Source organism: Bactrocera tryoni, chromosome 3 (assembly GCF_016617805.1).
Source record: "Bactrocera tryoni isolate S06 chromosome 3, CSIRO_BtryS06_freeze2, whole genome shotgun sequence".
In the NCBI taxonomy this organism is placed as follows: domain Eukaryota; kingdom Metazoa; phylum Arthropoda; class Insecta; order Diptera; family Tephritidae; genus Bactrocera; species Bactrocera tryoni.
Window position 1 is genome coordinate 79,959,622 of NC_052501.1, and position 14,747 is coordinate 79,974,368.

Below are 14,747 nucleotides of genomic sequence, written 5' to 3' on the forward strand. Positions count from 1 at the left end.
ATAAAAGCGAATGTAGTGAATAATAAACATGTGATCCGGATTAGAGAATACGGATAGAGAATGTCGGTCCGGATTACAAGGGACATAATAGAAATTTTGAATTTTTTAACCCTGTCCGGATTACAGTCTAATCCGGATTAGGCTATGTCCGGATCAGCGGGCCTCTACTGTAACGTAATTCACTAAATATACTACTAGTTCATTTAAGAAATATTTATCGATACAGACCTTTACTCAATAAACTTCTCGTGCGATAAATCGTTTCAACTCAGTATTAAAGTTCATTGAGTACACTTATCGTTTATTAATCAACAAATATCGATAGCGCAATGCCCTAAATATACTACATTAATCGATATTAAATTTTATTTAATAGACTTTTCGCTCGATTGATAGATTAAAATCAGTATCGCAGTTTATTGAGTAGATTTGTAGTTTATTAATCGATTAATATCGATAACATAATTCATTAAATATACTACTAAACCATTTAATCTATACATATCGATATCGACTATCACTCTTAAACACTTCTCGTTCGATTAATCGATGCATATCGATATAGAAAATTACTTAATATACCTCTCGTTCAGTTAACCGATTAATATCGGTATTTCAGTTTATTCCAAAGGCATCTTATTCGATGGCTTTTCGTTCCATTAATATTGATATCGCAGTTTATTCGATAGACTTTTTATTCGATTAGTTGACTAATATCGATATTACAGTTTATCCGATAGACCTCTCGATTGATTAATCGACCGTAAAATCAATATCGGAGTGAATAGTAGGCCTTTTGTTCGACTAGAATCGCTGTCGCAGTTTCTTCAAAAGACTTCTCATTCCAATTATTGATTAATATCGATATTACAGTTTATCCGATAAATATCTCGATCGACTTTTTTTTCGTTTAGAATCGCTATCGCAGTTTCTTTAACAGACTTTTTTTTCGATTAATTGATAAATATCGCTATTCGTTTTTTCAATAGACTATTAATCGATTAAAACCACTACAGTAGCAATTTTTAAGAATTTATTTCACTTTTTATTAATCGATTAGTAGCAATATCGAAGTTTATTCAAAAGACTTCTTCGATTAATAAAATAATAATTAGTATTGCTTTCAATAAAATAAGTACTGATTAGAGTAAGGAAATTTTGAGAAGAGAAAGTGATACAATGCTGTAATGATGCCTAGCATTTAGTAAATCAATTTGCTTTTCTAAATTGATTCTAACGCTCAGCACTTCTTTTTATTGCACCACACAAATAGTGATATTTTATTGATTATTACAACAACGAATTGTTATGTCCATCTCTAATAAATGTGACCAGTTCAATCACCTTCAAAATTTGGTACACCAGATGCAAGCTTTTCACAAACATTAATTTTTGATGTGAAAATTGAACTTAAAATGAAAATTTCGCAACCAAACACTTTAAAGAGCGGCTTGAAGAAAGGAAACAAGCGAACAATTTCGAAACTTCTATAAAAGCGTAATATTTAAGCATAAATAATTTGCACGTCACACATCTCTTCCGGATATAACAGCAATAGTAAACAAAGACTGAATCAGCTAGGGTAAACACCGCGCTCGGATCTCCAAAAAAAACCAAACACTTCACATCAAATTGCGCACAGCGTCAGGTACCGTAAGATTGATTTATTAACAAACTTTGCACAGATTTATACAGTGGCGTGCCATACGAAAGGGGGTTACAGTAGTTTTGGGCAGAATTTTTTGAACGAACCAGAAACTTAGAAGGTTTTTATCACACAAATCTGCATTGTCAACTAAAATTTGGAGCACAATATATTTTCCCCTCCTCTAATAAATTTATCACTACACCACTGCTTTGATCAGAAATTTATAAGATACACAGTGCAGAATTCATAAAAAGGGTACACAACACTACAAAAATGAACTCCGTTGACCTCCAGAAACAAGTTCATCGAAGCGAAAAAAATAAAACTAATAAAAAAGCGTAATCAAAAATTAAAATATTTGCACAGACACTTTTGTAGGTATCACACCAAATCCCATTGAGTAACCCGATTGCATTCACAAGTAGCAGACGTAATTGCTATTTAGAAAACACACTGTAAATAAATAACAAAAAATCGAATAGTACAGTTCATTTCACATACGATTTGAGGCTTGTTTTGAAGATTAAAAAAAAAACAAATATTTCAATGTATTTCTTGCTAGCATGCTAATCTCATTAACATTTCGAGCAATACTGTCAAGGTCATCGGTCATCTAACGGCAATCACGGGAAGCTGCATAAATTTAGCAGCTATCTGCGATTTCTTTTTTGATCTAATAGTATATAGAATACTTAAACTGAAAATTCTAGAAGTTGTGTATTTAGAGATAATTGTTTCAGGCAAATCGGTAGATCGCTAACTTTAGTTTAAAATTTTTAGTACCAACCTACACTTTATTGTTGTAGTACGTCCATATTTTATCGCAGATAGCCTTAGTGTGACCTTTGTGGCTAGAAATAAGTTATACAGAGTACTGGTAAGCGCTTTTTTCGAACCCTAGAGTCGTAGAAAGCATTTATTCTACGGATGAATCATTCAAAATATCTTCAATGAAGAATTTAGAGTATTCTAGTATTAGGTGGGATAGGATTGACTGGATTATTGGAACATAACGGGTTTTTCAATAGGGACGACGCTACAAATGTAGAATGATAGGGACAGCAAAACACGTCATATTTTATTCGGCTCTTTTGACATTTCTCTTCAGTAAGGTTTGTGATTGCATCATGGAAAGATATACGATCCAGCAACGAGTCGAAAAGGATGCTGAGCGTCTGGTGAAAAAATTAGAATCCATTGGCTGAATGGCTTCGTCTATAAGCAAAATATGCGTCATTGGACCGGCAGCAATCCACACTTACTCCATAAATCATTATTGCATCCCGAACAAATTAAGGTTTGGTGCGGTTTATGGGCCGACTGCGTCATTGGACTTCTTCTTCATTCTTCCGTGATGATCAAGACCGGCACGTTACTGTGAAGAGGAATCGCTAATAAAATGTTATCTCACGAAATGGTTAGACTATTTCTTGTGGGGCTAGTACGTCAAGTCTATGGTCTATGCCAACAAGCCAGCGAGCTAATAGGTGAGCTCGAGCGAGCAACTTTTCAAGGCTGCATCTCCTAAACTGTTATTCAGATCAACTAGAGAATTTAGGGAAATATTCTAGAGATGTTATATCATCAAATAAAACAATAAAAAATTTTGTTTGTTTGAAGCCGTGAAACCCATGCAATCCCTCAAAGAACTGTATGAAGGGTTTTTAACCTCAAAAAGTAAGGATCTACGTAAAACACGCTGTTTTTTGAAACATAGTAAACATTTTAATAGAGTTTAGGGTATAATAATATCAAAATAACAGTTAGGCATATCTAAATAAAATCTAAACAGCAAACGATTAACTTGAGGAAGGCTACAAAGCAAAATACTTATATGACATTCAGCTGAGGCAGGTGAATGCCATACAATGTTGGTGTTGTTGTTATTGTTATTATTACACATAGTTAATTAACCACACTAAGTTGACAAAGGCCAAATAAAACAACCGTCATTTAACAGTGATTAAAACTAACGCATTATGTAATCGAGACATTCGTTTGGCGAGCCTTTATGAATAATTAAGTATTTAATCTAGCCAAAGACAAGGCAGGTCAAAGCTTGTCAATGAGGTGTTGAGTAGAAAAACATTTCACATAAAAAACGGAAGAGTGGCGTGTGTAAATTAAAATCGATAAAACTAGATTGGAGTCAGCGAGATTGGAGTAAGGAGAAAATGAGCCAATTTAGTGAATGGCCGAAGTAAATAAAGAAAAGTACAGCAATGGGAAAAGACTAACTTTGAAAGCTATAAATATATGATAAAACAAAGTGATTGCCGGCTGTGCTAAAGTGGCCAATTAATGGTTGTACAGTTCCAAAACAGAGGAGAAAAAATTAAAAAAAATAAAATTAAATAAAAAAAAAGAGAAATAATAACGCCGAAACATGCAAAGTCAGTCAAGCGATAAGCCCAACCAAACTGGAGTAGGTTAACACGAAAAATACGCGATTCGAACACTGACGTTAGCAATTGTAACTGTGTTCGAAAAAAATGGTATTTAAGCGCCAACAACAAACAATGAGCTCACGCTGCTTTTTGTCAGCAACAATAACAATTAGATACAGCAATTTAAACTAAATTAGCGACAACAGCGTGGACTTGTCGATTATTTACGGTACAACGGAACGTTATGGAAAAGAAACATTCAGTAAGGCTGCATGCACACTGAACAGCATGTATACTGACCAGCATGACATTTGGCAGACAAAACTAAAGACTCTCTCTGAGCGCCAAAGCAACTGTGATTTTGCTGCAAATTGCACGAGCAAATGTTGGTTAACTGTTGCACTATATATTAATGATATTTTGGTGTGTTTTGTTTAGTTAAACGAAAGTTGCTTGGTGTTTATTAGAATGCGTCAACTGTTGCTGTGGACAAGACACAGCCTTTCTCTCACTTTTAAGGTTGTGAGTGGGGAAAGTGTTTAATTTAAATGTTTTGTTTAGAGTTAGGTAACGAAGAAAAACCGAAGCAAAAAAATATTTACTTTTTAGAAATATTTACAAATTGCAACAAAATGTTGCATACACTTAGGCGCTTCGCTGTATTTGGTAAAGTGATATTGGAAGAAGCGAAACTTTATTTCATAATAATTTTAGCAATAATTTGTTCAAATTTCGTATAATTTTAGTATATTTCAAAGAAAATATTTGCGAATTTGAAAAAAAAGGCAATAAATATATTATAAAATTAAAGCGAAAAAATTTTCAAGTAAATATTTTACACTTAAAAAATGTGTTATTAACAAAAATAATATTGAAAAACATTAAAAGAACTTATAAACATTTTTGAAAAAATAATTTTTCTTTTTGTTTTTTGTGAACAATTTATATGGATTTATTTTGTAATGAATGTTTTATTAAAAAATAATATTGAAAAACAATAAAAGAATTTAAATCCATTTTTGAAAATATTATTTAATTTTTTTTATTAAAAATAATATAAAAATATATTTTTTAAAGAATGTTTTACTAAAAAAATGTAAAAAAATATTTTATTAAAAAAATTAAACATTAAAATTAGATCATACTACAAATAACGGTGTTTTTTGAAAACAATAAATTTCACTTAGTTTTTTGGCATATTTATAGAAAGAATATTTAAAATTTGAAAAAAAAAATTAAAAAAAGATCGGAAATTAAAAAAATATAACATATGTATGTACATATATAATAAAACAAATAAATTGAAAAAAAATATTTAAATTTAAAAAAATATATATTTAAATTAAAAATAAAATATTTAAAATAAAAAAAAAATATTTAAAATAAAAAAAATCTTTAAATAAAAAAAATCCGAAAAATAATTATTAATAAAATCCCTTGATTTTAATAACTCTTTGACTTAAACTACATACTTTAAAATAGTAACAATGTGTTGCATACACTTAGGCGCTTAGCTGTATTTCTTAAGAAAAAAATGATACTGGAAGAAGCACAATTTGTATTATGATTTTAAAAACTATTTTTTACTTCATGTATTTTTAATATATTCCTTTTACTTCATGTATTTTTAATATATTCCATTAAAAATATTTAGATACATACTTTTTAGGTAAATTTGTTTTAATAAAAATATTATGAAAATTAATCAAACAAATTTAAAGCAAGTATTTTATACTTACAAAATGAAAACTATTATATTCATATTATTTTTTAGATATTTAAAATTTGGAAAAAAATATTGAAAAATTAAAAAAAGTTGCTCTGATTTTATAACCTTATTGGAGAATTGTTAAATTATTATTATTTTTTAGTAAATATAGTAAAAATAAATTTTTTAACTTCAAGAATTATTAAAAAATAATCAAGGAAAATTAATTTCTTATCTTCAAAAATGGCTAATATTCTTTTTAATTTATAAAAATTTGATGAAAAAAATTTAATTTGAAAATCGACGACAGAGTCAGAAAACTAACAAGAAAACCCCTTAATTTTGGCTGCACCGAAGCTATAATACACTTCACAAGTGCATTCCTTATGTCATAAAAGGGTATAAAAAATCGTTATCTTGATTTTAATCGGTCAGTTGGTATGACAGATATGTGCTATAGTCAACCGATCTGTACGATTTATTCCGAGATCATAGCATTAACTTTGAAAATAACTCATGCCGAATTTCATGAAGATATCTCAACAAATAAAGGAGTTTACCACACAAGAATTCGTTTTGGATCGGTCAGTTTGTATGGCAGCTATATGCTATAGTACTTCGATCTGAACGATTTGTTCGAATATTATAGCATTATCTTTGAAAATAACCCATGCAAAATTTCGTGAACATATCTCGACAGATGAAAAAGTTTTCCATACAAGGACTTGATTTTGACCGATCAGTTTGTATGACAGCTATATGCTATAGTGATCCTATAAAAACGATTTCTTCGGATATTGTAGCAATGTTTTAGACAAATGCCCATGCCAAATTTCGTGAAGATATCTCCACAAATAAACAAGTCTTCTATACAAGGACTTGATTTTGACCGATCGCTTTGTATGGCAGCTATATGCTATAGTTATTCGATCTGAACAATTTCTTCGGAGATTTTAGCGCTGCCTTGGAAAATAAGCCATGCCGAATTTCGTGATGATATCTCGATAAATTAAGAAGTTTTCCATACAAGGGCTTGATTTTGACCGATCAGTTAGTATGTCAACTATATCGTATAGTGGTCTGTTTTCGGCGTTTTCAACAAATGTGCAAGCTGCTTGGGTAGAAAAAGGTTTGTGCAAACTTTCAGATCGATATAAGCGGCTAGAGCGCGTATCTCCAACGTCACTTTCTGTGTCTTACAAACTTCGTGGCAAACTTCACTGTTCAGGGTATTATTAGTTAGTTTAAAAGGGTCTAAATTTGCTTTCATTTGTAGCTTACAACAGCGTACGTTATGGCTCGCCTTAATTTTTGTGTAAATATTGAAATGTAAGTTAAACTGAATGTGACACAAGGTTTTCGAAAAAAAAAGAAATTTGGCGTCACGAAAAAAAAATCAAAAAACAAATGCAGCTGTTTGTTTTTGTTTTAATTTTTTTGCAATACTGCAGCCACATATGTAGATGTAAATAAACAAAAACGAAAAGCGGCAACACAAAAGTTGCACGTTCAACGCAAAACGCGCAAAGAAAAGTGAAAAATATAAAAAAAATGAAAGAAGAAACAACAAAAAAATGCACACGTTATTAAAGCTCTACCTAAAAAATTAAAACACATGCACGGCCCGCCATAAACTTGTAAATTTAATGAATTTCGCTTTTAATATTTGTAAATTAGTAAGAATCAGCTGAGGAGCGAAAAAAACAACTCCGCAATCAGCCGCGTTAATTTGCCGATAAATGACTTTGCAGAAAGCGCAGGTTAACAGAACAACACCACAGCTTGTTTTTGTTGTTTTCGTAATTATTTTTGGATTTTTTGTTTTTGTTTTTTATCAGCCAAACCACTTTTGAAGCACTTTTTACACGATAATATCATTCTTGAACCACTTTGCTTGGACACTTTATGGACCCCGCACTTTGGACGAGCACTTTTAGAGCCGAAGTTAGGTAAATTATACAGCTGTTGTACCAACAACAGCAAATATGCCACCGATTTGAAACTGACTTAAAATTAGTAAGGAAAAAAAACAAAAAAAGCGTTACAAAGTAACAGCCAACGCACCAATTTAGTTGAGTGTCGCTCGACTTGGACTGAACCAGCGAACGTACGAGCGAGCGAATATTTAGCGAGGCGACATAACAGACCAACAGCGCGACCGACGACAAGTGTGCCACTAAACTGCACGCGAAGCACATAAAAGGCGCGAATGTGCTGAGGAGCAGCAGCTGAACTGAGCGCGACGATGACGACAATGCAAAAAAGAAATCAACGAATGTCCACGTAATGGCGTTGAAGCAGCGCGGGGTGGAGTGCGCAGCGTATGTGCGGCTGATGAGCTGCAGCGTAGCGCGCACGTAACCAATACAATTGACTGGCCAAAGCTAAACGAAAGCAAAAAAGCCAAACACTTGCTGACCGTTTCACCGCTACGATCGATTATGGCGACTATTTATTGGCGTAGAGTCGCGCGATTTGTATGCGACGAGTGCGGCACGAATGTTACCCACCGACTCTGCTGCTATTAAATACCATATATGTGAGAAAAAACGTCCGCTTTGTCGAACGGCGTCCGTTGTGTTGAGTGTCCGAATACCGACTGAGTTAAGAAATGTTTTGAAAACAAAAGTTTTGTGTCAGCTGGTGAGCGCTTTGATTGTCGCTACCGCTAAAGCTGCATTGGCTGACGGACAGACGGACGCTTCGTTTTAGTCAAAGCTGTCTGCAGCTAACCATTCACAGGCTAATCGTTTCGGTTCCAGTTACAGGTTGCAGCGCGTTTATGATGCCGCGCGCCGGCGAGTGCGAACGCGTTTGGGCTCTGGCACAGTTTCGTTAGGCGACATTTAAGCTTCGCTAAGTGCAACGCGATGGGCGTTGTTGGCGCTCCACTCGAGTCTCATTTAGCTTATAATGTCTATAAAAGTCAATAAGCTTGAAAGTTTCGTTACTCACGTGTACTGGACGACAACGGTGCGCGAGTGTGGGCAGTTAATAGCGACGGACGGCGATTTCAATACATTTATAGGTTTTACGTTTTGTTTGCTCACTTATGACAACAAACTTATGTGGGCCACTAATAGCTGGCTGTTGCGAGACTTTGTATATTTGTAACAAATCAAGTGAACCCCTGTTGTAGCGGAGGTAGAGTTTTGGAAATCGTTTTGTATCGGATTAAGCTCCGGAATTCGACAGAGTTTTGGACAATCGGTTTGGATCGGATGAAGCTACGGAGTTTGACAGAATTTGTTAGAGAGAACGTCAGAGACGCTGTGCAACATAATATATGTTCGGAGAAAGCTTAAAACTTAGAGAAGACACCTTTGTCGGTCTATATTAGATATGCATTTACAATGTCGACGGATCATTTGACAAAAGTTTTTAAATACGGTTAGGGGGATTGCCAAGAATCCTGTGATTGTGCGAAAGCAGTCCCGCTTAATTTAAAACTTGAGCCGCCAGTTGTGGCAGTCAAGCGACAGAGGTCAGCTGGAGAGGCTAAGCCGTTAGCCAAAAGACTGAGGACAGAGGAAGTTATTTGCTGATGGGACCCGGAACTGGATTATCATTGGTATGCTGGATAATGGAGATCCCAAAGGAAAATCCTCAGAGCCCAATGGAAATGGGTGCAAACTGCGCTTACATATGTAGTGCTGGAAGTGCTATTAGGTAACCTAGCTGACTGGTTAGAGAGTGTTCAAAAGTAAATCGGATGTGTGAAAATCACAACGCGGTGAATGCTATTTGGACGTCAAATTTTCGAGGTCGGCTTGATTTTGAGTTGCGGTAAGAAGCGACGACTTCGACTAGCGAGAATATATGGTAAACTAGAAGGATTTGTGTTGTTACTGTTTGAAATTTCGAAGGCTATCGATTTTAATTGTGGGTGGAACCAGCGAAGGTGCAGAGACTGCTACGGTTTGTTTTAAGACCTCGGATTTTTTAGGTAGTGCTGAGAGAATTAAGGTGTATACCTATCGTTATTGATAGCAGGGTAGATCGTTTTCGTATATTCAGTGTACTTTCAAATTCCTTCTCTCATCAGATCCGATGTTCTTTAAAATCGAAAATGAGGTGCCAGTCTAGGAAAGCTCGAAGATGCTTTTAACAAGCCAACTAAGTGCTCCATTCCCATATTCATCTCTCAGTTAACACATACAAAATCATATGCGCAGAGTTGTAAAAAGCAATAAATTAGGTAAACCCTCATAAAGTTGGGAAATTTGCATAAACTTAATAAATAACAAAACAAACAAAGCAACACCTTTGCTAATTGTTTAACGTGACCACCTTTTTCAAGTCATTCCATCCATTCAAGTCATATGAATATGCATTAGTGTGGTGAGACAAGTGCACGCGCGCGTTTTTCAGACGTAAGAACTCACAGAGGCCGGGCACGCATGCGCGGGAGATGAAAAACGGCAGCCGGCCGAGCGAGTAGAGTAGCAACGCGCCTAGCGCGGATCAGTAGACAGACGTCTAACTGGCACATGCCACTAATTAAGTCAATAATAAAGCTAATGGCGCGGCACGGCACTTATGCAATGCTCAAGTGGAGCTTTCGTAACAAGGTATTTTTGTTGTTTTATTATTGGGTTATCCATAAAATGTGGTGAGTAATATTAAAGTTTTTTTGCTAAGAAACGTTATGGATACAAGATACTTAATCTTTTCGGGAGATTAAGATTTGACGAATAGAGAGGTATCTCATGTTTCGAATGTTGCTTCGTCAAGGTGGTTTGTTGGTTGAAAAGGGAGGCGCGTGACCACAGGAGGCCGCACTTAGGCCAACTTTAGGCCCATTCTGCTCCGGGTGGTAACCAGACTAAGCCTTATCTAGCAACTCAGTGGATTTGGTAAAAAACCTGATTATTTGCCGTCCCAGCTGCACAATGTGCACATTGGCGCTTTGGCAGCCGTGGAATATGTACCATCTCATACGGCCGAAGGCTGGGTATTCGCGTAGATAATGTTTTAGTATCTCATCGTCATCCGGGTATGCTCTGCATTCCATCGACTCTACTTTTCTCAATTACTAACGTTGGGATCTTAAGGGAAATTACTTAATGGTCTGGGAAAGTTTAGGGGAATTGTGTCTCCAGCTACCAGCAACAAGGAGTTTTAGAAGGCTCTACGAAATAATAAATTGTACAGTCCGAAGTCCGAAGTTCATCCATAAGTTATGTGGTGATTTTCTGTTGCTTCTTTGAAAAGCTCTGCGGCTTTCAGGAAGTTTTCAGTTACAGACCTCTGTCATATTAAATTAAGGATTATGATAGCTCTTAACGTAATTGATCTTCAAAGTAATAAACTGATCTTGAGGTTAACAGTACGAAGATCTCTGGAAAGTCAAGCTATAAGTTCCATGGTTCTCAGCTACTGTCACTTAAAATACCCACAGAGCTTTCTCAAGCTTCCAGGCAAGCAAGTAAAAGTGCTCTAATGAGTATTTTTATTTCTCGAAGAAGTTGCTCAATTGTCGAAACCGCCGATATCGGACCACAGCATATAGCTGCCTTCAAACTGAACGATCGGAATCAAGTGCTTGTATGGAAAACTTTCTCAATTGACGAGATATCTTCACCAAATTTGGAGCGGGGTATTGCCTAAAGCAATGGTGTAATCTCCGAAAAAATTGTTGAGATCGGACCACTATAGCCTATAGCTGCCATACAAATTTAACGATCGGATTCAAATTATTACATAAAAAACTATTTTATTTGACGAGCTATCTTCACGAAATTTGGCAAAGCAAATTGTCCAAAGCAGCGCTACAACCTCCGAACAAATTGTTCAGATCGGATCACTATAACATATAGCTGCCATACAAACCGACCGAGAAAAAAATCAATTTCTTGTATAAAAACTTATTTATTGGTGAAGGGCATTCCAGCTTCAGTGCAACCGAAGTTAACGTAATTATTATCGTATCTGTAATAAACCTAACGCTCTTATGAGAATAAGTCTAAAACATACAATAATTAGAAATCTACGATTATTACTCGTGAAAAGCAATTAAAAATAGTTTTGAAGCAAAAAAGATAAATCAGTTGCACTTACGATCGCCAAGCAATTATAAAGATTTATACAGCAAATCAGCCGAGTGGACAGGCGCTGATGAAATTGGAAGCTGACACAAGGCGACGACGAGGGTGGCGGTCGAAGTAGCTCGTGCTGTTTATCGCTTGAAGCGTGGATGCTGCTGGTTATAAAAGTAAGCTGTCGGATGCTTGGAGAACCGTGACAGCGGCGACTGATAAATAGGCGGTGGCGTTTGTACTTATGTTGAACGTCGCCTTTATATGTGTTTTCGGTTGAGTGTGTCGCAGTGAGGGCGCGAGAGTTCTAAGCACACTTCACACTTATCTCAACACTTCAATTAAACAAGCGTGGAGCGCAGTGCAAAGAACAAGATGCTAAGTAAAATGCAGTTGGCACGACAATACTTGTTGTTAGCTTTGTTGTTGTAGTTTATAGTTGAAAATTACGCCACAAATTGTCTATAATGATCTATTACGAGCCTGATGGTTGGATGCTTTGGCGCATAATTCAATTGAAGCGTGTTGCCCGACGCTGGGGGCCGATGACTGCCACGATCACTAGCTACGCAGCTGATCACTAAGCACTAAACCGCTGCTAGAAGCTTAGTTTAGGGTGATGCCAAGGGTTGTTTGTAAGAATATTAAAATATTTTAATTCTTAATTAATTTAAGCATTAAATTTTATTTGTTTTGGAGATTTGAGATTTCGGCTGATCGCGTTCACATTCGCGTGATCTTCCGGTTATCAATATTTTTTAAGCCGATTATCAATATTTGCACTGATTTTTTAAGCTTAAATCGAATGCCGAACTCTCTACAAAAGCAATTAACACTCAAACGAGCGATCGATGCTGATCATCTGACTATGACTGGCGGTTGTGGCATACAAAGTGCAAAGCTTAAGCGCTTTTGTTTCAACGATCATTAGCATTACACTCATTACACTCTATGGCGTTGCTTCTATTCACTTTTTTTTTATTAATATGCATATTTTTTGCAATTTTATTTCTCCCCCCAGCGGTCCAGTAGCGCTTTGTTTTTAAATCAGCATTCACACACGACGTGCACTTATACATACAGACATACATACGTACACACAAGTGTATGAGCTTATGTAAACATTTTTGATTGCAAAATTATAGATTTTTTCCAATTTCAAGTAAGTTAGTGGGTATGTAAGCGCGCTTCTACGCGATTAACGTCGCTCACAAAGGCAATGCCGCGCGATCACGTTTGTCAGCGCTGCGCCGATGACAAGTTTTCTACTGACAAGCTGTTGTCATATAATAAAGAACACAACGGTGTGCGCTAAAAAAACTTGATTCACATTTCATTTCATGCCATTGTCTATATATTTATTTACTTTCTGTCAGCTTATACATATATATACAATTATGTAATTAAGTGTGTACAGTTACGTCTACTTAAATGTACTGATAAGCAGCTTTGACTTTTAATATTCCTTGATCAAGTAGCATTTGTGTATATATATATACATACATATGTATGTGTGAATATATATATATTTACTTATAAAGTACAAATATAACGGGTTTTTCAATAGGGATGCTACAAAAATAGAGCAAAAATAGAGCATTCCCACGACAGTCGGGTCGACGTAACCGGAACGGACCCGGATTTTTATCCGGCCAAGCACTGTCTACTCGGCAGAGTTCTGCCGTTACAACAACATGCCATATTTTTCCGGCTCTTTTGACGTTTCTCTGCAGTAAGGTTTGCCATTTCATCATTCAAAAATATACGATCCAGCAACGAGTCGAAATTATTAAAATTTGCAACCGCAATTCGGAGTCAGTGGAGTGCTACGCCCAATTTATGGTCGTCATAATCGTCCTGTCAGTTCAACAATTGAGGATGTAGAGGAAAAATTTGAATCCACAGGCATATTACAAAATGTTCCCGTGCCCGTGAGACAAAGCAGTGTCCGTAGTGTCGAGAATATTACTGGCGCTTGCACACCAATTGAGGAAGACCCAAATCAGTCTCTCACACGTCGTTCTCTAGCGTTGGGCATCTCTGTAACGTCGTTGTGGTGAATTTGGTGACAAGATCTTGGCCTACATCCCTACAAGTTTCTATGGTCAGAAGAAATCGAGTAAAATACATAATGACACTGAATATACTTTCACAGGAATAAAAAAAAAAAACTTCTGTAGCGCTCTTACTGAAAACCCCGTTATGTATATTTATAAACAAGTGAGCCTACAATTTTGCCACCGTGATTATAAATCTTAGTACACTTATTTATTATTGACACTGTCTTGCGGTCAAAACTGCCGTTATCAGTCGAAAGTATTACTATTCATACATTTATAAGCTTCCTAGTGGTCAAAAAGAAAAGAAAGTTTGTGAAAACTTATAATAAATAAACAGTGCAACGAGTAACACCTATTGCTAACAGAGAGTTGCTCATGACCAATGAACAATCAGCCGGCGGGTCCTTAACTACGCAGCACCAATATGATCGCCTGGATGCAGTGAAACGCAGACGAGGAAGCTGTAAACATTTCAGAACGTTGCACTCCGGACACTGCATCAAGAGGTCCTTCCTCAACTACGTCGATGACATGAGACAATACGCCGGACAGACTTCGAACACAACTAACTTCATACATGCACTGACCACCATTCACAGTGGAGCCATAAACACCTTGACCGACGCCCTCTAAGTGAATATAATAATCGAGAGTGACCCTTGCGCAGCTTCATTCTGGATACTGTAGCAGGGTTAACTCCTACTTATCCAGAATCGACCCCGACATATCAAATATACATACATACATACATATGTCCAGCACACACCGAGTCGCCGCACGACACTAACCACCTCTTTGCATGCCCAGCTAACCCTACCTGAAAACCCTCCCTATATGGTCCGAGCCCCACGCTTCTGGGCCTACCGTTAGATGACCTCGATGACAACTTACTTAAACCTTACCGTT

General features: G+C 36.1%; 1 protein-coding gene across 5 annotated transcripts in view; it reads right to left on the reverse strand.

Annotated features, from left to right (window-relative positions):
* Positions 1-14,747, reverse strand: part of LOC120770192 (NAD kinase) — a 49,227-nt gene that overhangs the window by 32,028 nt on the left and 2,452 nt on the right. The window contains exon 1 of one of the 5 annotated variants that reach the window (XM_040097430.1): positions 11,804-12,882. The exons of 2 other annotated variants lie outside the window; for them this stretch is intronic. Coding sequence is in view for 1 of the 3 variants with exons in the window: in XM_040097427.1 (XP_039953361.1) it covers positions 7,808-7,941 (134 nt within the window). In the remaining 2 variants the exon portion in view is untranslated. Of the gene's footprint in view, positions 1-7,807; positions 8,335-11,803; positions 12,883-14,747 lie in introns of those variants that run through there. 2 more of the 5 variants (XM_040097427.1, XM_040097423.1) reach the window with 2 other exon arrangements.